General features: G+C 39.2%; 1 protein-coding gene across 1 annotated transcript in view; it reads left to right on the forward strand.

Moving 5' to 3' along the window:
- The first annotated feature begins 329 nt into the window (after positions 1–329).
- Positions 330–24,381, forward strand: part of IFT57 (intraflagellar transport 57) — a 103,671-nt gene continuing 79,619 nt past the window's right edge. Inside the window, exons 1-4 of the mRNA XM_056109317.1 lie at positions 330–604; positions 3,374–3,536; positions 4,287–4,405; positions 21,985–22,075. Coding sequence (XP_055965292.1) covers positions 393–604; positions 3,374–3,536; positions 4,287–4,405; positions 21,985–22,075 — 585 coding nt within the window. The 5' untranslated portion in view covers positions 330–392. The remainder of the gene's footprint in view (positions 605–3,373; positions 3,537–4,286; positions 4,406–21,984; positions 22,076–24,381) is intronic.

Consider the following 24,381-nt stretch of genomic DNA (forward strand, 5'->3'; position numbering starts at 1 on the left):
AGCTAAGGCTCACCTCACCCCTGCACCTCGGCTCCTCCTCCTCACCCTGAAGTCTCAGCGTGAGGAGGAGGAGTCTCAGCGTGAGGAGGCGTGCCCTCCGCACGCGCCTGCTAAGGGGACGCCACGCCCCCAAACGGGGCAGGGCTTCATTTGTCACTTCCTCCCCAGAGGCTTCGGAGGTGGGCGTGGCTAGTGACGTAATTGTACCCGGAAGCTCCTATTGGAGGGGAGAGTCCGGGGCGGGGCGGGGAGGAGGCGGAGTCCAGTTTCCCTGGTGACAGGTTGCCCGGCGGTCGCCTAGTAACCGGTCGCGGCCGTCCGGACTGTGTTAGAGGCAGAGGCCTTAGGCCGCGGCTCGAAGCCCACGGCGGGCTCTTTCGAGCGCTTGTGTGATGGCGCGCTCCGCGACAGTGGTCACGCCGTCGGGTTTAGAGGATGGGACGTCCCGGGCCCGCGGGGATGGGGCGGGGGAGGTGGTCGTGGAGCGGGGGCCCGGCGCGGCCTACCACATGTTCGTGGTGATGGAGGACCTGGTGGAGAAACTGAAGCTGCTCCGCTATGAGGAGGAACTCCTCAGGAAGAACAACCTGAAGCCCCCGTCCAGGTGGGTGTCCCGGTTGCCGAGCGCGAGCGCGCATCCGCGCCCCGGGGACATCGGAGGGCTTTTGGGGAGCGGTTAGTCAGCGCTGACCGACCGCGGACTTTCCGGACTGAACAAAGAGCTGAACCCAGGCCCGGCAACCAGGACCCCGGAGCTCAGAGAGTTGAAATTTGTCCTTTGGGTAGCGCGAGGAAACGAGGGCTGGAAAGGCTGAAATCAGACCGGAAGACGGCTCTGTAAGGGCTCACGCTCCTCCACAAAACACAAACTTTTCGCCCCTGATGATGAAAGTCCTGAAGGTGCTTGTGATAGGAAAACACTTGGAAATGTCCAGGAAAAATACCGAAATCGCCGATCACCTCAGAGATGGCATTGTTTCGAACTCTAGATTTTTTGGTTCCTCCGAGAGGTCCTGCGAGCAAGAAGTCTTGTATCCCGCTGAGAACTTTCCATGCACTTGGGAAACTTTTGTGGTTTTGATGCTTTTTTCTTTTCTTCTTTTCTCTCTCTTTCTTTCTTTCTTTCTTTCTTTCTTTCTTTCTTTCTTTCTTTCTTTCTTTCTTTCTTTCTTGCTGTGGTTCAAGTCTTTTCTGTTTGTAGTATTAGTTGTCTCAGGAACTGAGAATTGGGAAAGACAAATGAAATGGCAACTATTGGTTCATCCTACAATTTCAAGTTTTGCCCTCCTGGTGAGGAAAACTACTAGCAGTGCCTGTGGTGGCAGAGGGTAGGGGACAGCAAATACTTTCTCCTCTTTTCACCATACCTAGCCTTAGATCCATGTTTGGTCGGTTTTTCCTTCACAATACATACATTTGCTTGTTTAATTGTGCCAATGAATTACTTAGGTGAAGACTCTAATCTAGATTGAGAAAGTGCTGCAGGATTTTCAGTGGCTAAAGCCCGACTCCAAGTTATTTCCCAGAATAGTTTTGATCTTTTGCTTTTTTTTTGCTGTAACTTGAATTGTGAGATGAGTAGATTTTATGTGAACTCAGCGTATTGCTAATCAGACCCACTAAGAGGAAGAGATGTGTTGATTGACCCATGACAGAAATTTTAGGATTGGTGGTTATTACTTTTTACAGAGAGCCATCATTTTCTGTTAATAAAAGAGACATACCCCCATCCCAAGAATATTTTTCAAACTGAAAGAATGCTTATAAAGTTCAACTAATTACTTCTGTTTCCTTGGAAGTTCAGCAAGATACTTTGAATCATGGATATATTTGGGGAATGGGGGACCTGGGCCAGGGAAGGGCTATCACAGTTCAGTGTCAGTCTGGTTAACCAGTATCGGCATTACCTGAAATGCAGTTCCCCAGTTCCTTTTCCAGCTCCACAATGTTAGAAATTCTTGGAGTAGGGCCTAAAAGTCTGCAAAACCTTCCTGCTTATTCTGGTGACTGCTAAAGTTTGAACTACTGCCATTAATCTGCTACAGTGCACATCAATATCCATTCCTCTGTTATGATGGTGTCAACCAGCAATGAGAATATTAATTGGTAACAATGGGTTCATTGAAAAAGTTGCAAGCATATACCTGTAAGGACTTAATGGCTTTTATTTTCTCCTTCCCCAGCCTTCTGTTATTTTCCAGAAAATTTACATTTATCCTGCAGGAAAATGTTTGTGAAATATGGGCTGTTGACTCTTATGAAAAATATATAATAGTATTATAATATATGTATATGTAATAGTAATAGCTAACACAAGAAAACAAAATAAATCTCTGACCAAACTGACTTAAGTATTCTTGCTGGCAAGATTTGTTGCTAACATAGTCAGGCTTTTTAGAATCATAAATTCTATTGATTCTTGCAAAACTGTTTTTAGTAGACTAGGGGATTTGGCAAAAGCCAACAAATGTTTATTAGACTGGAGGTCTAGTACTCAGTGGTTCTTAATTCTAGCTGTACCTTAGAACCATCCAGGAAGCTTTTGAAATATACCTATATTGACCTTCTCTCCCAGAAGTTCTGGTTTAAACCATGAGGGAAGAAGCAGTATTTGGCCTGCTAGCAATAAGTTTCAGGAGTTCTTAAATCAAATATGCAGCCATAGAGAGAACTACTTGACATGACTTGAGAGGCTAGAATAGTAAGATATCCAGTAACATTATAAAAACATCCTAAAAATGCATTATGAATAATCAGTTTTCTTTAATTGCTCTTAATTCTAAATTACTATTTTTAGGGTGTATTTTATTATTATTCTTGACCCATAAGTGGTTTTGACAGAATATGTATGCTTTCATAGTTAGCATGCAGTGCATTTTCTGTATATAGAAAGTTCTTTGATTTTTTTAAAAATACATGTAATAGTAGGGCTGGAACGATAGCACAGTGGGTAGGGTGTTTGCCTTGCACACAGCGGACCCGTGTTAAATTCCTCTGTCCCTCTTGGAGAGCCTGGCAAGCTACCGAGAGTATCCCGACAGATCCTGGCAAGCCCCCCGTGGCACATTTGATATGCCAAAAACAATAACAAGTCTCACAATAGAGACGTTACTGGTGCCCGCTCAAGCAAATCAATGAACAACAGGAAGGACAGTGCTACAGTGCTATTTAATAGTAATTTCCCTAATCTTACTCCTGCTGATTAAGTACTTTAGTGTGAGTGCTTGGAATACTAGAAACTTCAAAGAGTGAATTATCAATGTCTTTTAATTTTTAGATTATTTGTAAAAGAAAAAAATTCTTTCACAATATTGTTTGCTACTTACTTATTTGTAATATTTCATATCCCTACCTTTTTTATTTTTTGAAACAGACACTATTTTGCACTGCCTACTAACCCTGGTGAACAGTTCTACATGTTTTGCACTCTTGCTGCTTGGTTGATTAATAAAGCGGGCCATTCCTTTGAACAGCCTCAAGAATATGATGACCCTAATGCAACAATATCGAACATATTATCTGAGCTTCGATCATTTGTAAGTGTAAACAACTTTCTTTGTGCTTGTTCTCAAATTATGAATTTTAATATTGGCAATTCAGCAACCTGAATGTTAATCTCACAGATGAATCCTCTGTGAATAAGATTAAACACATAGGTATACAAAATCATATCTGGATTTATTTTCAGGAAAACCTTTTCAGGATGGTTTTTATCATATGAATATACTTTTTAAAAAATGCCCAGTATATACTTTTATAACCCAAAGTAACATCTCTCAATCTTAGTATGTGTGAAGTTTATGGAAGCATGGTTCTTCTCAAAACTTATTTTTTAAAAATCAGACAATTGAAATACTTTGTATTTTGAAAAAGAACTTTGATTTAATTTTAACCAGGAAAGCAGTTGAAATTTGTATGTTTTAGCTACCCAAAAGAATTTTTGGCATACATGTCATTAATTTTTGATAAGTGAATCACTGTTCTTTACATTGTCATTTAATTACATAATTCTAGGCAGTAATTTTATTTTTCACCCTAACAAGATCAGTGGTTTGTTCTACTCTTATGTGGTTATTGCATTTTAACTTGATAAATTTTAAAAATAAAATGCCTCTATATTTTTTAATATTATCAATATATTTTTAAGAAACGGAAAAGATTTATTTCTAAGAAATAATTATGGTTGTAGCTATTCTAAAAATAGAGGAGTGATGCATTCAGCTGTGCTTTACTTAAAATATTTTGTATTTGGAATATATGTAATAATATTCTGATTTTTATTTCAGGCAAGAACTGCAGATTTTCCCCCTTCAAAATTAAAATCAGGTTATGGAGAGCATGTATGCTATGTTCTTGACTGTTTAGCTGAAGAAGCATTAAAACATATTGGTTTCTCATGGAAAAGGTAAAAAATCTTGCAATAGTAAATTTATGTGCTTGCTTTTTTCCTCTTTCTCTTAACTCTTCCAAACTGAAAGTGTCACAGGTGATTAGAAAAGAGTATAGACAAAATTTTAATGTTTGATGCTTTCAAAACCAGGTATAATATTATGCCCCTTTTCAGTTCAAATATGTAATTATTAAATTTAATAGTTAAGTTTATATTAATATTTAGTTTAATTATCCATCTTTATCAATTTAGGAAAATTTTTTAAAGTCTCTGAAAATTTTTATTTATACAAATGAACACATATCCCTGGGGATAACTGACAGCTGAAAAATAAAAGCAAAATGGAAATTAATCTACAATACTTTAAATTGCCCAGTCATCTTGCTTAAATTGCCCAGTCATTCTTGACTGGGTAAGAATAAATATTAAAATCTGGTTGTATCCCTTGATGACCCTCAGACAGCACTGGATGTAGGGCAGGTACACCTAAGCACTGCCAGATAACCCTGATAGTCTTCATCATCCCTAGGCTTAAGCAGCACTGCATCACCAGGTCCAAGCACTAAAGCATTTATCCCACAAGATCTACTGAGTATTTCCAACTTCCCTCCCCCAAAAATCCTGGAAAAACCACCTACCTTGCTCTTGGACTTTTCTCTGAATGTCTGTCTCTGCCCTAACACTGTTTTATTATTATTATTATTATTATTATTATTATTATTATTTTCTTAAGAAACCTCTTGAGTCCCCCTCCCATGTTCTTATTTTTTAATTTTTATTAAAAAAATTTTTTTTATTAGTGAATCACCATGAGGTACAGTTACATACCTATAAACTTTTGTCTTTGTGTTTCAGCCATATAATGATCGAGTACTCATCTCTCCACCAGTGCCCATTCTCTACCATCAATGATCTCAGTATCCCTCCCACCACCCCCAACCCATCCCTCACCACCCTGCCACTGTGTCAGGGCATTTCCTTTTGTTCTCTCTCTCCTTTTGGGTGTTGTGGTTTGCAACAGAGGTATTGAATGGCCATCGTGTTTGGTCTGTAGTCTACTTGCAGCACGCATCTCCCAACCGGAGCCTGTCCTCCCAACGACCTTTACTTGGTGTTCACTTTATTATTTTTATTATATTTTTTCCACAGTATTAATGTCATGCTCATAGGTATTACTTTCTTGATAGAAATTGAGATCTTCATGTATACCCAATAGCAGTTAGCAGAGTAGATAATATAGTAGATGCTGGAAAAGTATTTACTAAATGCATGTGGGAATTAGGTACTGTGAAATCTAACGTAGATTATAATTAGAAAACATATAAATTTATTTATTGATGATTGGGATTATCAGGTAGGTTAGAGATGTTTAGATCAGAACTAATGTCTATAGGAAGGTTCATACATTGTTTCTTGTTAATGTTTTAATGTCTGTTCAGTTTCATTCTCTTGTATAAATAATATAATGAACTGTATTGATCAGTACTTTGGTGGGGAGCCAGGAATCTGGGCTTCTCCTGGTGATACTCAGTATTTTTTAAAACTTGCTTTAATTAGGTAACAACCATAGAAATTGCTATTCATCTATTTTAAACAAAACAGTGGCAATTTCAAGAGCCTGGAAAATGGCTCAGTGGCTTAAAGCTCTTTTCTGGAAAGGAGACCCCAAGTTTAAATGCTAGTGTGGCAGCGTGTACCAAGCTGATCATGCACATCAAACTGTCTGTTGATCCCAAATATGGAAAAATTAATGGCAAATCATATTCTTCCTCCCAGACATTGTCACTTTCATACAGTATATGAAATAACCACGTGATGTCTTCCTCATGGTCATTGTCATCCTCTTCCTCTTCCTTTCCTTTTCCTCCTCCTCCACCTTGCTCCCCACCCCTCACCCTATTTTAAAAAACTTTTATGTTGGTTTTAGTACCACACTCAGTGGTACTCAGAGCTTATACCTGATTCTGTGCTCAGTTATTGTTCCTAGTACATGGAACGCTGGGGACTGACATGCAAGCCAAATTTACATGCTGTGTTCTCTCTTTAGCCCCCTAGTGATCCATAGCACTTTTTTTTAATGTTCCAATTAAAGTTAAATTATGAGATGTGCAGTTCCAAGTGGCATTTAAAAAAAAATGTTAAATTTATTGTCCACTGTGTTTTAAATTCAGTAAAAGCTATTAGCCTTTCAGCCACTATTACACATATTTCTGGGTTTATTTTATTCTTGACTATATAGTGTGACTTGTATAATTTATAAAGACTGACTATACATGGGGGAAAAGGGAGAAAAACAGTGAAAGTAGGTATTTGAAAGAATGTTATATATGTAAATTATACACAAGTTTCATTTTTATGGATGATTAGTTTACATAACTCAAGCAAATCTTATAAGAATATCACTTTTGAGATGTTATCTAATTTTAATTAATGAAATGTTAGGAGATTTATTTTTTAAGAATATTTATTTTGTTCACATCGCTTTCCTATCTTTTTAAAATACAATGTTGATTTTTATATTCTTGTTAACTTGTCACAGATACTTTAGTGTGTGTAGATCTCTGTCCAGGAATCAGATCCTGAACTTCATTATATGCAAAGTAAGCACGCTAACACTGAGTAATGTCCCAGTCCCCAGAATATTTTTAATACAGGAAATAGATGTTGTTAAAACTTTTTTCATAAGTTGTAATTAATATTTGATGTTACAGTTCACTTTTTTGATTTAGAAATAAGAATAGACTTTGAGTCCTCTTTACTATCTTTAGCAAATGAATTTCATCCTGATCAAAGATTTTACTATTATAGAAGAAATTATGGGTGAACTAAAAGGCCAAAGGAATGTGTATGGGGTGCATCATACAAGAGAAAAGTTTTGAAAATATAATGCTAAGAGAATCACCGATGCAGGAAGACGTTGCTAGGTCTTTGTAATAAGAATTATAACTCCTAAACCTAATACAATAACGTGTTTATCATATATGTTATGCATTTAACATATAGTGTTTTTCATTTTTCATTTCATCATCCTGTTATTCGTCGATTGCCTCGAGCAGGCCCCAGTAGCGTCTCTTTCATCCTAGCCCTGAGTTATATTCAAGGCTCTTTAGGAGAATGAGACCCATCATTGTTACTGGTATTTGGCATATTTGGTACGCCATGGGGAGTTTGCCAGACTCTGCCCTGTGGGCAGGCTACATTCGATAGCCTGCAAGTTTGTCCAAAGTAGGAATGAGATAATAAGATGTCATAAAAAAGAGGTCCTGATAAGATGTCCTTATCCGCGTATTTGCGGCCATGCGGTTCCGGGAGCTGGATTTTATAATCTCTGAGTCTTGGCTGTTGATGGGATTTCACGGCGCCAGGGGGACAGGTGGTGGGTGTGACCCCCGCCTACTAGAATTTGGAGGATCTGGGTGGAAGATGCTCGACTCCAATCCGAGTAGGCTTGGAGATCTCGGCCCCGCAACCCCCGTGGCTTTGTCCCTCTGCCAGTACCTTCATGTGTGCGGAGAGTGGTCTCAGCATGGTGGTGGCTGGTCCTGGAGGTCTTCGGCTGCCGGAGCCCTGGTCGGGGTGGGGAGGAAAGCTCAACCCACTCCCCTCCAAGGGGCCTCGGCGAGGAACAGCCAGGCGCAGGGGCAGAAGACTGCATGGTTCTCGTCTGGGAGTTGGATTTTATAGTCTCTGAGTCTTGGCCGTTGATGGGATTTCACGGCGCCAGGGGGCCAGGTGGTGGGTGTGACCCCCGCCTACATATACTAAACATATAGTGTAACAGCTGTTTAATAGCCTATTTAATCAAGGTTGTATATACTAATTTGGGAAAATACACTTTTTAAAAAAATTGAGTTACCATAAGATATACAGTTACAAAGCTGTTCATGATTGGGTTTCAGTGACATAATGTCCCTCCAGCCATCCTTTCGTCAGTGTACATTTCTGTCCCGACCCTTTGCCTGCCTCTGTGGCTGACACTTACCTTCTCTCTCTCTCTCTCTCACTCTCTCTCACCTCCCCCTGCTTTTTCCATCCCCCCTCTTCCTCTCTCTCTCTCTCCCCCTTCCTCTCTCCCCTCTCCCCACCTCTCTTTTGGGGCATTATGGTTTGTAATATAGATAAATAAGAAGTTATCATGTTTCTTCCTTTATCTACTTTTAGCAAGCAGTTCTTATCCAGAGTGATCATTTCCATTATTGCAATAGTGGTTCTTTCTCTATCCTAATTGTCTTCTACCCCTTAACACCAACAATAGACTAATCCTGTTGGCCTTGTTTCTACTATACTTGTATATTAGTCACCTACTATGTTTTTTAGTGTCCCACAAAAGAGTGCAGTCATTCTGTGTCTGTCTCTCTTCTTTTGATTCATTTCTCTCAGCATGATACTCTCCATGATCATCTACTTACAAGCAAATTTCACACTTCATTTTTCCTAACAGTTGTGTATTCCATTGTGTTGATGTACCATAGTTTCTTTATCCAGTCATTTGTTCTCAGGCACTCAAATTGTTTTCAGATTCAGGCTAGTGTATATAGTGCTACAGTGAACATAGAAGTGCAGATGGTTCATCACGGTCCTCCCGTTGTTCATCGATTTGCTTGAGCGGGCCCAGTAACGTCTCCACCGTGAGACTTGTTATTGTGTTTGGCATATCGAATACATCACGGGTAGCTTGCCAGGCTTTGTCGTGCAGGCGAGATACTCTCAGTAGCTTGCCGGGCTCTCCGAGAGGGGCGAAGGAATCGAACTCTGGTCGGCCATGTTGGCTGCGTGCAAGGCAAACGCCCTACCTGCTGTCCTATTGCTCCAGCCCAGATGGTATTTCTGCTTAATGATTTTTGAGCCCCCAGAGTATTCCCAGAAGTGGTATTGCTGGGTCAAATAGGAACTCAGTTTCTAGTTTTTTGAGGAATGCCCATATTGTTTTTTGAAAAAGACTAGACCAGTTGGCATTCCCACCAACAGTGAATGAGAGTCCCCCTTCTCCCTATATCTCAACAGCACTGGTTGTTCTTGTTCTTTTGGATGTGTGCCAGTCACTGTGGTGTGTGATGAGAATAACAATATCTCATTATTGTTTTGATTTGCATCTCCCTGATGATTAGTGTTGTAGTGCTTCATGGGCCATTTGTATTTCTTCTTTGTGGAAGTTTCTTTTCATTTCTTCTCCCCATTTTTTGATAGGTATGGAGTTTTTTTTTGGTGTAAAGTTCTACAGGTACCTTATATATCTTTGATCACTGTCCACTGTCCTCCCGTTGTTCACGATTTGCTCGAGCGGGCCCAGTAACGTCTCCATTGGAGACTTCGTTGTTACTGTGTTTGGCATATTGAATACGTCACGGGGAGCTTGCCAGGCTCTGCCATGCGGGTGAGATACTCTCGGTAGCTTGCCGGGCTCTCCGAGAGGGGCGGAGTAATCGAACTCGGGTCGGCCATGTTGGCTGCATGCAAGGCAAACGCCCTACCACTGTGCTATCGCTCCAGCCCATATCTTTGATATTAACCCCTAATCTGATGGGTATTGGGTAAATAATTTTTTCCCAATCCGTGCTCTGTAACTGCTGGTTACCACTTCTTTTGAGATGCAGAAGCCTCTTAGTTTAATATAGTCCCATTTGTTTTTCTTTGCTTCCACTTGCTCAGTCAATGGTATTTCATCTTTGAAGATGCCTTTAACTTCAATGTCATGGAAAGTTTTGCCTTTGTTTTCCTCCATGTACCTTATGGATTTTTTTCTTTTTCCTTTTGGGTGATACCTGGCAATGCACAGGGATTACTCCTGGCTCTTCACTCAGGAATTACTCCTGGCAGTGCTCGCAGGACCATATGGTATGCTGGGAATAGAACCTGGGTCAGCTATGTGCAAGGCAAATACCTGCTGTGCTATTGCTCTAGCCCCTTGGGTCTGATATTGAGGAATAATCCATTTAATCCATTTTGATCTGACTTTTGTTCCTGATGTTAGAGAGAAATCTGAGTTCTTCTTTTTTTCTTTTTAAATGTAACTGTCCAGTTTTTCCAGCACCATTTGTTGAAGAGGCTTTCCTTACTTTACTTCACATATTTTGATCCTTTATCAAAGATGAAGTGGCCGTATATTTGAGGGTTAGGATATTCAACTCTATTCCACAGCTCTGTGTACCTACCTCTATTCCAATACCATGATGATTTAATACCATAATGATTAAAACATTACTGCTTTGTAGTACATTTTGAAGTTGGGAAAGGTGATGCCTCCCATCTTCTTTTTCCCATTACTTGCTTTAGTTATTCATAAGGGTTTATTGTTCCATGTGAATTTCTGAAATGTTTGATCTATATGTTTGAAAAATGTCATGGGTATCCTTATAGGAACTACACTGAATCTATTATAATGCTTTGGGAAGTACTTCCATTTTGACAATGTTAATCCTCCCAGTCCATGGGAAGGGGTTGTGTCTCCATTTCCTTGTGTCCTGTTTTATTTCTTCTTTTTTTTTTTTTACTGGTGAAACACCATGAGGTACAGTTGCAGACTTATATATTTTTGTGTTTGGGTTTTAGTTATACAATGATCAAGTACCCATCCCTCCACTAATACCCATTCTCCACCACCAATGAATCCAGTAGACCTCCCACCCCCTCCATTCCCCACCACCCCGCCTCACCTATATGGCAGGGCATTCCCTTTTGCTCTCTCTTTTCTTTAGGGTACTTTGGTTTGCAATAGAGGTATTGAGTGACCATCGTGTTAGGTCTGTAGTCTAGTTTCAGCATGTGTCTTGCATCCTGAACAAGTCCTCCAAACACCCTTTACTTGGTGTTCCCTTCTCTATCTGAGCTGCATTTTCCTCCAGCATGTGCTGCCAGCTTCCAAACAGTAGAGCAGACCTCGTGGTATTTATCTCAACTATTAATAGATGTTCATCTCCCATACTGTTACTTTAGCTGCATAGTACTCCATTGTGTAGATGTACCAAAGTTTCTTTAACCAGTCATCTGTTCTCGGGCAGTCGGGTTTTTTCCAGATTTTGGCTATTGTAAACAGCAATGAACATAAAAGTGCAGATGTCATTTCGACTGTACTTTTTTGCCTCTCTGGGATATTTTCCCAGGAGTGGTATTGCTGGATCAAATGGGAGCTCAATTTCTAATTTTTTGAGAATTGCCCATACTGTTTTCCAAAAGGGCTGAACCACTCGGCATTCCCACCAGCAGTGAAGGAGAGTCCCTTTCTCGCCACATCCATGTCAACACCGGTTGCTTTTGTTCTTTTGGATGTGGATCAGTCTCTGTGGTGTGAGATGATATCTCATTGTTGTTTTGATCTGCATCTCCCTGATGATTAGTGATGTAGAGCATTTCTTTATGTGTCTTTTAGCAATTCGGATTTCTTCTTTGACAAAGTTTCTGTTCATTTCATCACCCCATTTTCTGATGGGGTTGGATGTTTTCTTCTTTTGGAGTTCAACCAGTGCTTTGTATATCCTTGCTATCAAGCCCTTATCAGATGGGTATTGGGTGAATATCCTTTTCCATTCTGTAGATTGTCTTTGCATTTTGGTTACTGTTTCTTTTGAGGTGCATAAGCTTCTTAGGTTAATATAGTCCCATTTGTTTATCTGTGTTTCCACTTGGTTGGTCAGTGGTGTGTCATCTTTGAAGATACCATTAGCCTCGATACCATGGAGGGTTTTGCTGACCTTGTCTTCAATGACCTTATGGATTCTGGTCTGATGTTAAAGTCTTTAATCCATTTTAATCTGACTTTTGTGCATGGTGTTAGGTCGAGGACTAAGTCCATTTTTTTGCATGTGATTGTCCAGTTATGCCAGCACTATTTGTTATATAGGCTTTCCATGCTCCACTTCACATTTCTTGCTCCCTTATCAAAGATTAGATGTTCATACATTTGGGGTTGTGTGTAGGATATTCCACCCTGTTCCATTGGTATGTGGCTCTGCTTTTGTTCCAGTACCATGCTGTTTTAATTGTTACCACTTTTTAGTAGTGTTTGAGGTTGGGGAGGGTGATGTCTCCCATCGTCGTTTCCCAAGAATTGCTTTAGCTATTAGTGGGTGTTTGTTGTTCCAAATGAATTTTAGGAGTGCTTGATCCATTTCTTTAAAGAATTTCATGAGTATCCTTATAGGGATCACATTGAATCTATATTGTGCCTTGAGGAGTATCGACATTTTGACAATGTTAATTCTTCCTATCCATGAGCAGGGGATATGTTTCCATTTCCACATATCCTGTTTTATTTCATGGAGCAGAGTTTTGTAGTTTTCTTTGTAGAAGTCCTTTACCTCCTTAGTTAGCCTGATTCTGAGGTCCTTGATTTTCTGGGGCACAATAATGAACAGAATTGCTTTTTTTATGTCTTTCTTCTGTCTCATTATTTGCGTATAGGAAGGCTATGGATTTTTGGGTATTGATTTTATAGCCTGTGACTTCACTGCACAAGTCTATTGTTTCCAGGAGTTTCTTGGGAGAGGCTTTAGGATTCTCTAAATATAGTATCGTATTATCTGTGAATAATGCGAGCTTGATTTCTTCCTTTCCTATCTGGATGTCCTTAGTATCTTTTTCTTGCCTAACTGCTATTGCAAGTACTTTCAGTACTATATTGAACAGAAGTGGTGACAGTGGGCATCCTTGACTTGTCCCTGATCTTAGAGGGAAGGCCCTTAGTTTTTCCCCATTGAGGATAATGCTTGCCATAGGTTTGTCTTAGATGGCTTTGACTATCTTGAGGAAAGTTCCTTCTAAGCCCATTTTGGTGAGAGTTTTCATTATAAATGGATGTTGGATCAAATACTTTTTCTGCATCTATTGATATGATCATATGGTTTTTATCTTTACTTTGTTGATATGGTGGATTATGTTGCTTGATTTCCGAATGTTAAACCATCTTTGCAGCCTCAGGATGAATCCCACTTGGTCATGTTTTATGATCTTTTTGATGAGTTGTTGGATTCTATTTGCTAATATTTTGTTGAGGATCTTCACATCCATGTTCATCAGAGATATTGACCTGTAATTTTCTTTGTTAGTGGTGTCTTTGTTTGCTTTTGGTATTAGGGATATATGTGCCTCATAGAAACTGTTTGGGAAGGTTCCTGTTTTTTCAGTTTACTGGAAAAGCTTGAGGAGATCTGGCAACAGGTCTTCTTTAAATGTTTGTAAGAACTCACTATTGAATCCATCTTGGCCTGGGCTTTTGTTTTTGGGAAGACTTTTGATTATGGTTTCAATTTCCTTGATATTAATGGGTCTATTCTGGTATTCCAAGTCTTCTTTGCACAGTTTTGGGAGATTACGGGAATCCAGGAATTTATCCATTTCTTCTAGGTTCTCTTTTTTTGTGGCATACAGACTCTCAAAGTAGTCTCTGATTATCTTTTGAATTTCATTAGTTTCTGTTGTGATGTCCCCTTTTTAATTTCTGATTCGGTTTGTTAGGGTTTTCTCTCTCTCTTTCTTTGTGAGTCTTGCTAGTGGTTTATCAATCTTGTTTATTTTCTCAAAGAACCAGCTCTTGGTTTCATTGACCTTTAGGATTGTTTTTGGGGTTTCCATGTCATTAATTTCTGCTCTAAATTTTATTATTTCTTTCCTCTGGCCAGCTTTGGGTTCCTTCTGTTGGTCTTTTTCTAAGATCTTGAGGTGTGAGGTCAGGTTATCTATGTAGGCCCTTTCTTCCTTTCTGAGGAATGCTTGCAAGGCTATAAATTTCTCCGTTAACACAGCTTTAGCTGCGTCCCTTAGGTTCTGGTAGCTCGTGTCTTCATTCTCATTTGTTTCCAGGTATCTTTTGATTTCTTACTTGACTTCCTTCCTGACCCACTCATTGTTCAACATTGAGTTGTTTGATTTCCAGGTGTTTGATTTGGTTCTTCATGTCTGTGTGTGATTCACTTCTATTCTCAGTGCATCGTGGTCTGAAAAGACAGTTGATACAATTTCTATCTTCCTGATTCTATTGAGCTATGTTTTGTGACCCAGCTTGTGGTCTATTTTAGAGAATGTTTTGTGTGCACTGGAAAAGAATGTATATTCTTTCTTTTTGGGGTGTAAATCCCGGTATAGGTCTGTTAGCCCTCTCTCTTATATTTCTTTCTTTAGAGCCAGTGTTTCCTTGCCGAGATTTGTTCTTGTTGATCTATCCAGAGGTGATAAGACGATTTTGAAGTCTCCGGCTACTATTGTGTTGCTAGCAATGTCCTCCTTAAAATCTGTTATTAGTTGTTTTAAGTATTTAGCTAGTTCCTCTCTTTTATTTCTTGAAATAGTCTTCTGTAGTTTTCTTTTTACAGGTCTTTCACCTCTTCAGTTAAGTTCATTCCAAGGTACTTGATGTTTTGAGATGCAGTTGTGAACGGGATTTTTTAAAAAATATCTCTCCTCTTTTATTATTTGAATATAGGTAAGCCATGGACTTTTGGGTATTGATTTTGTAGCCTGCAACTTTACTATATAAACATATTGTTTCTAGGAGCCTTTTTGATGCTTTTTTGAAGAGTCTTTAGGATTTTCTCAGTATAGTATCATGTCATCTATAAATAGTGATATCTTGACTTATTCCCTTCCTACATGGATGCCCTTGGTATATTTTTCTTTCCTAACTTTTATGGCAAGTACTTCCAGTAGTATATCGAATATAAGTGTGAGTGGGCAACCTTGCCGTGTGCTTAATCTTAGAGGGGAGACTTTTAGTTTTCCCATTGAATATAATGCTTGCTGTGGGCTTGTGATAGATGGCTATGACTATATTGAGTAAAGTTCCTTCAACTCCCATTTTGTTGAGTTTTTTAATGAATGGCGCTGGATCTTGTCAAATGCTTTATCTGCATCTATTGATATGATCATATGGTTTTTTATCCTTTTTTATTGATATGGTGTATTATGTTGAACGATCTTTGCATCCCCATGATGAATTCCCCATGATTGTGGTGTATGATATTTTTGATGAGTCATTGGATTCTATTTGCTAGTATTTTGTTGAATTCTTTGCATTTGTATTCATCAGGGTTATCGGTCTGTAATTGTCTCTTTTTTTATTTTTTGGTGTCTCTGTCTGCTTTTGTTATTAGTGTCATGTTTTTCTCATAGAAACTGTTTGGGAGTTTCTATTTCTTCAGATTTCTGGAAAAACTTGAAAAGGATTGGGAATAGGGCTTCTTTAAAGGTTTGGAAGAATTAGCTAGTGAATCTGCCTGAGTAAGGTTTTTGTTTGGGGGAAGGATTTTGATTACCATTTCCATTTCCTTGATAGTAAAAGGTCTGTTCAGGTATACCACATCTTCGTGGTTCAGCGTAGGGAGATTATAGGAATCTAGGAATTTTTCCATTTCTTAATCATCTTCTAGTTTTGCGTCATAAAATTTCTTAAAGTAACTCTGATGATCCTTTGAATTTCTGTGGTTTCTATTGTGATATCTTCTCTTTCACTTCTGATTTGATTTATTAGGGTTCTCTCTGTCTTTCTTTGTGAACCTTGCTAGTAGTTTATCGATCTTGTTTATTTTCTCAAAAAAAAAAAAACAGCTCTTGGTTTCACTGGTTCTTGGTTTGTGCTTTGGGATTCCAGCTCATTTATTTCTGCTTTCAGTTTTATTATTTCCTTCCTCCTGCCTGTAATGAGCTGTTTTTGTTGGTCATTTTCCAAGATCTTAAGTGTGAAGTTAGGTTATTTATGTGGGTTCTTTCTTCTTTTATGATGAATGCTTGCAGAGCTATAAATTTTCCTCTTCACACTGCTTTTGCTGTGTCCCACAAGTTCAGTAGTCATGTCTTCATTCTCATTTGTTTTAAGCAATCTTTTGATTTCCTCATTAATTTCCTCTTTAAACCATTTGTTGTTCAGTCATGAGCTGTTTAATTTCCAAGTGTTTGTTATAATTCTCTGTTTCTGTGTGTGATTAACTTCTATTTTCAGTGCATAACGGTTGAAAGGTTGTTGATAAAATTTCTATCCTCTTAATTTTATGGAGATATGTGAGTAGCCCAGCATGTGGTCTATTTTGGAGACTAATGTGCACTGGAGAAGAATGTGTATTCGACTTTTTGGAGATGAAAAGTCACATGTGTGTGTGTGTGTGTGTGTGTGTGTGTGTGTGTGTCACTTGAACACTTGATCCCCCGTTATTCATCAATTTACTCGAGCGGGTGCCAGTAACATCTCCATTCATCTCTGTTGCGTGCTAGCGTAGGCCAATGGCATCTGTTTGTTCTAGACATGCAGAGCCTCAAACCTATCATTCAGGGTCTCGACGAAGAAGTCTGACCATCTTTTAGGTGGGTGTCCACATGTTCTTTTGATGTCCCGTGGAATCCAGTCAGTAATGGCTCTAGTTCAGCAGTTGTCTGTAAACCTCATTATGTGTCCAGCCCATCTGATTTTTGATGCCTTGGCAAATGAGACAGCGTTCCTGATTCTTGAGCGTTGATGAAGATCAGAACTCCGGATTCTATCTCTCATTTGAGTGAAGCGTGATATTCCAAGCATAGCTCTTTCGATTCCTCTTTGAGAGACCCGAATAGCGTTCTCATCCTGTTTTCGTAGGGCCCAGGTCTCTGAGGCATATGTTAATGCAGGAAGAACAGTGGAATCGAAGAGATGTGCTCGTAGCTGGAGGTTCTTTGTCCTCTTAGTTATTTCTTCAATGCTCTTGAAGGCATTCCAAGCCGCTCTCTTCCTCCTGCGTAACTCACGTGCCAGGTCATTCATCATGTTGATTTCTCGACCTAGGTATATATAACTGTTGCATTCGGAGATGGTGGTTCCATTGAGAGTGAATGGAGTGTCAGGAACGAGGCTGTTTCTCATAAACATTGTCTTCGTAAGATTCAGTTGTAGTCCGACCTTTCCACACTCATGGTCGAAGTCGGTCAGCATGTGTACCGCTTGGCTGATGTTTGGTGTAATTTAAAAAATGTCATCAGCAAAGTGGAGGTGGTGTAGTTGCCGACCATCTATCTTCACTCCCATTTCTTCCCATTCCAGTCATCACATGATGTTCTCGAGGGTGGCACTGAAGAGTTTTGGTGAAATGATATCACCCTGCCGAACCCCTCTCTTGACATGGATAATTACTTCTTTGTAGAATGGTGAGATCTTGGTAGTGAATCCGTAATAGAGCTCACGGAGGATCCTGATGTATTGAGTTTGTATGCCCTGATTGGCTAGGGCTTCTGTGACCGCTTCCATCTCAACAGAATCAAACGCCTTCTTTAAATCAATCAACGTTAGACAGAGCGGCATCTTGAACTCCCGAGAAACCTCAATGAGCTTAGTAATCGTGTGGATATGGTCGATGGTACTGAATCCTTTTTGGAACCCGGCTTGTTCACATGGTTGTCCTTCATCTAGTGTTCTGCTAATCCTATTCAGGATGACTCGAGTGAACAGTTTGTAGATGACAGACAATAGGCAGATTGGGCGATAGTTGCCAATGTCATGGATGTCTCCCTTCTTGTATAGTAGTAGTCTTGCTGGTTTTCTATTGGGATGGAACCTTGCATTCAGACAGGTAGTGTGTGAAGAGTTGAGCCAGTGTATTGATGAGTACTGATGGTAAGTTCTTCAGGTGTTCTGGTCTGATCTTGTCTGGGCCAGGTGCTCTTTCTTTCTTTACCGACGAGATCGCGTGTTGAATTTCGGAAGGGAGAACACTGGGAACAATATATCCATTGTGCGGAATGTGTTATGTGGGCAAGTGGACGGTGACTATTAAAGAGATCTGAGTAGAAGTCATGAATAATCTTCTCCATTGCCCTTCTGGAAGATGTGATAGATCCATCAGGATGTCGGAGGGCAGTCATCTTGGTCTTGTAATTGTGAAGGACAAGTGGGCATTACGAATGCTTTTCCCGGCTTCTGCCACATCTACCAGCACCCCTGTTCTCCTGTCTTTGAGGTCATCCTTGATGGCTTCTCTGCATTGTTTTGCCAGCTCGGACGTTCGCTTGCGGTTGCCTGAGGCATGTGCCAAGCCACGTTGGCGAATAAGTTTAAGAGTGTTCGAAGAAAGGCGGTTTTTTGTGGTTATCTCTCTCGGCATTCCTCGCACAATCATGGAGGTGCTGAATCATTCGATCGTATTCCTCATCAATGTTGTCAATGACAGCATCTTCCCATGTTGCCGCAACAGAGCCAAAGAGCTCCCAATATATATATATGTATATATATATATATATATATATATCCCTTTTTTCCTTTTCTTCCCTCAAATAAAGTATTTTTTTTTAATTTTTATTAGTGAAACACCATGAGGTACAGTTGTAGATTTACAAATTTTTCTGATTGGGTTTCAATTATACAAAGATCGAACACCCATCCCTCTACCAGTGCCCATTTTCCACCACCACGGGTCCCAGTATCCCTCCCACCCCCCATCCCACCATCCCACCCTGCCTCTGTGGCAGGGTATTTCCTTTTGTTCTCTCTCTCCTTTTGGGTGTTGTGGTTTGCAAAAGAGGCATTGAGTGGCAGTCATGTTTGGTCTATAGTCTACTTTCAGCATTCTTCTCCCATCCTGGGAGGATTCCCCCAAACACCCTAAATAAAGTATTTTTTGGCTGAGCTTTTAGTCTAGTTGATCTATCATGAGGTGACAAAGAAGTGTTGAAGGGACTAGTGTGTTCCTCTCATTGTCTTTCTTCAAGTATATTAGAGATGTTTTAGATATCTTGCTGGTTTCTCATTTGGTGAGTATACATTTAGGAGTATGAGATCTTCCTGATGTACAGATCCCTTGACTGTTAATTCAATGAACTTCACTGCCTCTTATGACCTTCTTATGCCTGAAGTCTATGTTGTCTTAAACTAGTATGGCCATCCTGCTTTTTTTGCGGATTGTTTTCCTTAAAGAATTGTTTTTTCTAGCCTTTGACTTTGAATCTGCATTTTCTCTGGCTGTTCAAATGTGTTTCTTTCAGGCAGCAGAGTGGTTCAATTTTCTGATCCATCCTGCCACTGTGTCTCTTAATTGGTGCATTTAGCCTTATTGGTATTGTGAAAGATTATTGTTATGTGGTTTTGTGCTTTCTCCAGAAGTTTAGCGTATTTGTGGAGCTTGTCTTATCTTAAAGTAGCCCTTTTATTTCTTCCTGTGGTAATAATATTGTTCCTTTAAATCTGAATTAGTCTGGCTGGGTAAAGTATTTTTGGTGAGGCATTCATTACATTGGGGTTTTTTGATGATAGCCCATTACTGTCTTTGGGCCCAGAGAATTTCATCTGATAAGTCTGCTGTGAATCTTAAGGATGATCCCTTGTGAGTATTTTCTGTTTTTGATCTTGCTCCTTTTGGTCGTGTATGTCTTTGGTGGAGTATTTTTATTTGAATTTCCTTTAGCTTGTACCCTTCAGTCCTCCTGGATCTGGATGCATGCCCTCTTCAGCTCTGGGAACTTCTCAGCAATGATGGCTTTGACAGTTGCTTCTTCATCAAGGTTTCCTTCCTGCCCTACTGGTACACCAATGATTCTTATGTTATTCCTCTTGACATGCCCATAGTCTCTTGTCATCTGTTGAGGTTTTTTTGAGGCTCTTTTCCATCTTCTGTTGCCTGGAGTTTCTCTGCATTTCATCTTGGAGCTCACTGGTTCTGTGCTCAGCAGCTGTTAAATTCTGTTGCTGAGGCCTTTCAGTGAGTTTTTTCATTTCACCAGTTTTTCAGACCTGTCATTTCTGTTTGTATTTTTGTTTGTATTTTCCTCATTTCTGCTCTTGCATCTTTTATTAGCAGTGTGTTCCATTGTTTCTTTGAGCTCGTTATGCATTCTTAACAGTTACATTCTAAATTCCTTGTCAGAAAGGTTATATAGCTCATTATTACTGATTGGATCATCTGAACTAGCAACTTCATTCACTAATGAAGTTGGGTATCTGCGTTGCTTCACCATTGTGACCTTTGCAGTTTGGAGTTGTGTGTGTGCATGTGTGTGTGTTGTAATATGGTTTTGAACCTCCAGTTATGATGTCTCTGTATGTTTACAGTGTCTTTGTTATGGAGAAGTAAAGGAATGCGAGGTCTGGGTTCACTGGTATCTCTCATATAGGATATAAATGAAGTAACTTCTTTGTGTGGACGCTAGTGCGTCGTGTTTTTTGAGGTTAGATTCTAGAGGGAGGGCATGAGAGGCAGTTCCAGTGGTGAAATGCTGCAGAATCTAGCTGCTGGGCTTCCCTGGTGTGGGGACTGGGACTTCAGGTTGGGGAGGGTACCGATCTTGCTGTGGTTCGCAGCTAGAGTTTAAGACGTCAGGAAAATAATTTTTAACAAGGAAAAGTACATTGTAAGGTAGAAAAATTCAAGGAACAAATTCAAAGGCATTTCACTTAAAATGAACGTAAGTAACCAATTAAAAAAATAAAAAAACTATATATTAAGCCACTTTGATGCAAGAGAAATGCAGTTAAAGCAAGAATAAATTTTTTTCACCTAGAAGATTAGCAAAGATTGTAGTTTGTTTGCATGTAACAGTCATTGCTGGCAGTGTAAATTGACTGGAAGCTAGTTCTGTCAGCAAAAAACAAAACAAAAAGCACACAGTGTACCCTCAGGCATTCTACTTGTAAAATTTATTTTAAATGATTGAAAGTGTATAAGAATGATGTTTGCAACATTGTCCAGTTTAAAAAGCAACCACCAAAAAAAAAACTAGAATGAACCTCAATGTTTATTTTTTTTTTAAGTAAATAGATTTTATTTGAAGGGTTTTTGAAGGTGTGGAGAGGGAGAGAGTGAGAGAGGTAATGCGCTCAAGAGAGAACAGGGGCTTCTCCAAGGCAGAGACAGCCCCTAGACACATCCCAACGTTAGCCATGAAAGCATGAAAGTACACATCTCAAAGGGGGAGATGCGGGCAACACATGTGCTTGGGTGCCACATGTGCTTGCCCACGTGGACCCAAGTAGCACATGGGGCTCAGGAAGCATATGCGCCTCAGTGTTCATTTTTTGTTGTGGTGTTGGTCAATGGTGTGTGTGTCCAGTGCTGAAAGTACAAAAGGAAAAGCCATAGATGATGCATTTAAAATATGTGTGGTAGGGAAAAAAGTAGACTATGGACTGAACATGTTTGCCACTCAATGCCTCTTTTGCAGACCACAACACCCAAAAGGAGAGAGAGAACACAGGGGATTGCCCTGCCACAGAGACAGGGGGGATGGGGATGGGGGTGGGAGGGATATTATCCATGGTGGTGGAAAATGGGCACTGGTGGAGGGATGGGTATCTGATCATTGTATAATTGAAACCAAAGCACAAAAAATTGTAAATCTACAACTTTAAAAAAAATAAAATAAAGGGAAAAAAAATAAAATAAAATATGTGTGGTAGATTAGTAAGTGAAGAAGATATGTTAAATAACACAACTGTGAATATCATCCTGTGTATGTAAAATTTTTAAAGTTAGAGATAAACATTTTTGTTTCTTTACATGGAAATTTTTCCAAACACAAAGCATTTAACAGTGATCGTGGAAGGGCAGAATGTAAAGGACAAGATCTGGCACAGAGGTCACCTTTAATATGTTTTTTTTTCCCTGCTGATATATTTTGGTTTTTGACACTTGCCTCACATTAACTTATTATTTCAGGCCAACATACCCTGTGGAAGAATTAGAAGAAGAAACTGTTCCAGAAGATGATGCTGAATTGACATTAAATAAAGTAGATGAAGAATTTGTGGTATGTACATTACTAAACACTTCTTCCTTTTCACTCTTTGATTCTTTTCTCTTAATTTTCCCTGGATTCCATTTTTTTGGAACATAATTTATTGTTCTATAGAAGAAACATTTTTTTTATTATTATTGTTTTGGTTTTGGTATTTAGGGCACACCTGGCTGTATTCAGGGCTTACTCCTTGGGCACTCTGCTCAGTGGGGCTTTGGGGACCATATGGGGTGCTTTGAATTAAATCCATATTGGCTGCATTCAAGGCAAGTATCTTAACCACTATACTATCTCTGTGGCCCAGAAAAGAAAAAATTTTGATGGAATGCCAAATATCAGTCAGACTTTTGGTTAAGGTGCTGTTCATATTTTCTAATGAGTATAGTTTGAATTTTAGCACAGCTTCTTCAGTTGTGGACCACTAGTTATATGAGCAAACATTTTAGTGATAGCCATTCTTGATTTTAAATAATTCATTTATCAAATTTAAAGCATAACGTTATTAAATGAAATTTAAAACATAACAATGGAATTTAAGATTAATGCGTGCTACTTCATAAGAATGCCATTTCTCAAGCATTCCTTTATGCTTGTTAAATTAGGTGAATCTGATTTACTTCTTAAATTAGTACCTTGCAGGAACTTTTAAGAAATACTTATAAATAACATTTAAATAGTTTAAGCAGCGTCTGGACCTTTTCCCGTTCTTAATATCTTAGTCATATTATGAAACTAAATGATCATGCCCACAGCAGCTTGGACTAAAATGTTAAAGATGTCTCTATCTCAGAACTAGAAATAATTGATTTAACATTCAGGAAATATGATCCGAAATTGAAATAGACAGGAAAAGAATTTTATGGTGTATTTTATAATCATAAACCAATTAAAATTTTTAGATGATTTTTACAAATCAATAGATAAGTATATTCTATATTTCTATTTAGTCGATTAAACTATTATGTTTCACAGAAGATGTTTATCATTGTATCCTCTCATAACAAATGCTGAAAATAGCCACTAAACAAATTAGATTGGATGTACATAGTAAAATATCATGTAGTCATTAAAAATTGTTTGCAGACAAATGTTAATGATATAATACTTGTAACTTATACTGTGCTTTATGAATAAACTCAGTTAAATGTGAAAGAAAATAGAAATGTTAATGATTCATGAATATATGAAAGGATTATGGATGACTATTCTGCTTTGTACTTTCAAAATCTTAAACATTTTATTGGTAGTAAATATTTTATTTTTAAAATGTTTTGTTTTTAAAATGTGACTGCCAGTGCTTCCTGGAATACAGGAAGTGGGGGGAGGTAGCCCATCTCAGCTCTGAGAAAGCCTGGAGATTTAGTCACGAAATCCTTATACCCAGATTTTCAGCAGATTGTATCTTGATGTGTGTCCTGAGATGGTAGAGTCTGGCCAGGGGCATGGTGGCCACTTTGGATTGTGAGAGCAAGCGTCTGCCAGGGGCTCTGCTTGGGCAGGCACCAGGTTGACCCGCTCCCCTCTGATTTACCCCAGAATGCTAAGCCTTGCATGGAACCGAGATTAACTTTGGCTTTTGATTTCTTTAAAGATTTATTTATGGGTTTCTGAATCAAGACTGAAAAATGAGCTTGTATAGCTGAGCTGGAGGAAATTTGTGGGTGTCACTCTCACATGCCTAACTTTTGGCCATTTAATTTCTCGAGAAACTTTATCCCAAGTTGTGGGGATCTAGCCAGAGGCACAGCAGGAATTTTGGGGTACGAGGAAGCCTGAAGGCACCATTAGGTTGCTGATGAACTCACCCCACAGGTACAGGTACAAGTTGACCTGCTGGCAGCACTACACTTTTTCTTTTTTGACATTGGCAGTGCTGAGAAGCAAAATCAGGGTCTTCCACATGCAAGCCAAATGACCTGCCATTTAATTAGAGCCTTACCCCTCTTAAGTTATCTTATTACACCATTGCATATGGCTTTCACTGGTATAATTTCATTAGTAATGAAGTTTAAGGTAGTTTATCTCAAACTTTATTTTGTTAATGTGAATTACAATAACAAAATAATGGGTAGTTTATGTATGAGTATGTCATTTTCCCACAGGGAGCAGTTCTAGTCTTCCAAATCTAGCTGATCACAATCAATAATAATGATAATAATGGTTCAAGTGGCTGAGGAGATGACTTAAAGTTCTGAGCATATGCAAAGTAGGCTCTGCATGGGACAGGTCTGGATTTGATCTCTGATACGACATGGTTCCCTGAGCACCAGTGGAAGCAACTTCCAAGCATCTCTGATGTGGCCCAAAAAAGCAAACAA

The sequence above is a fragment of the Sorex fumeus genome, unplaced genomic scaffold, assembly GCF_029834395.1.
Source record: "Sorex fumeus unplaced genomic scaffold, SorFum_2.1 ptg000265l, whole genome shotgun sequence".
NCBI lineage: Eukaryota > Metazoa > Chordata > Mammalia > Eulipotyphla > Soricidae > Sorex > Sorex fumeus.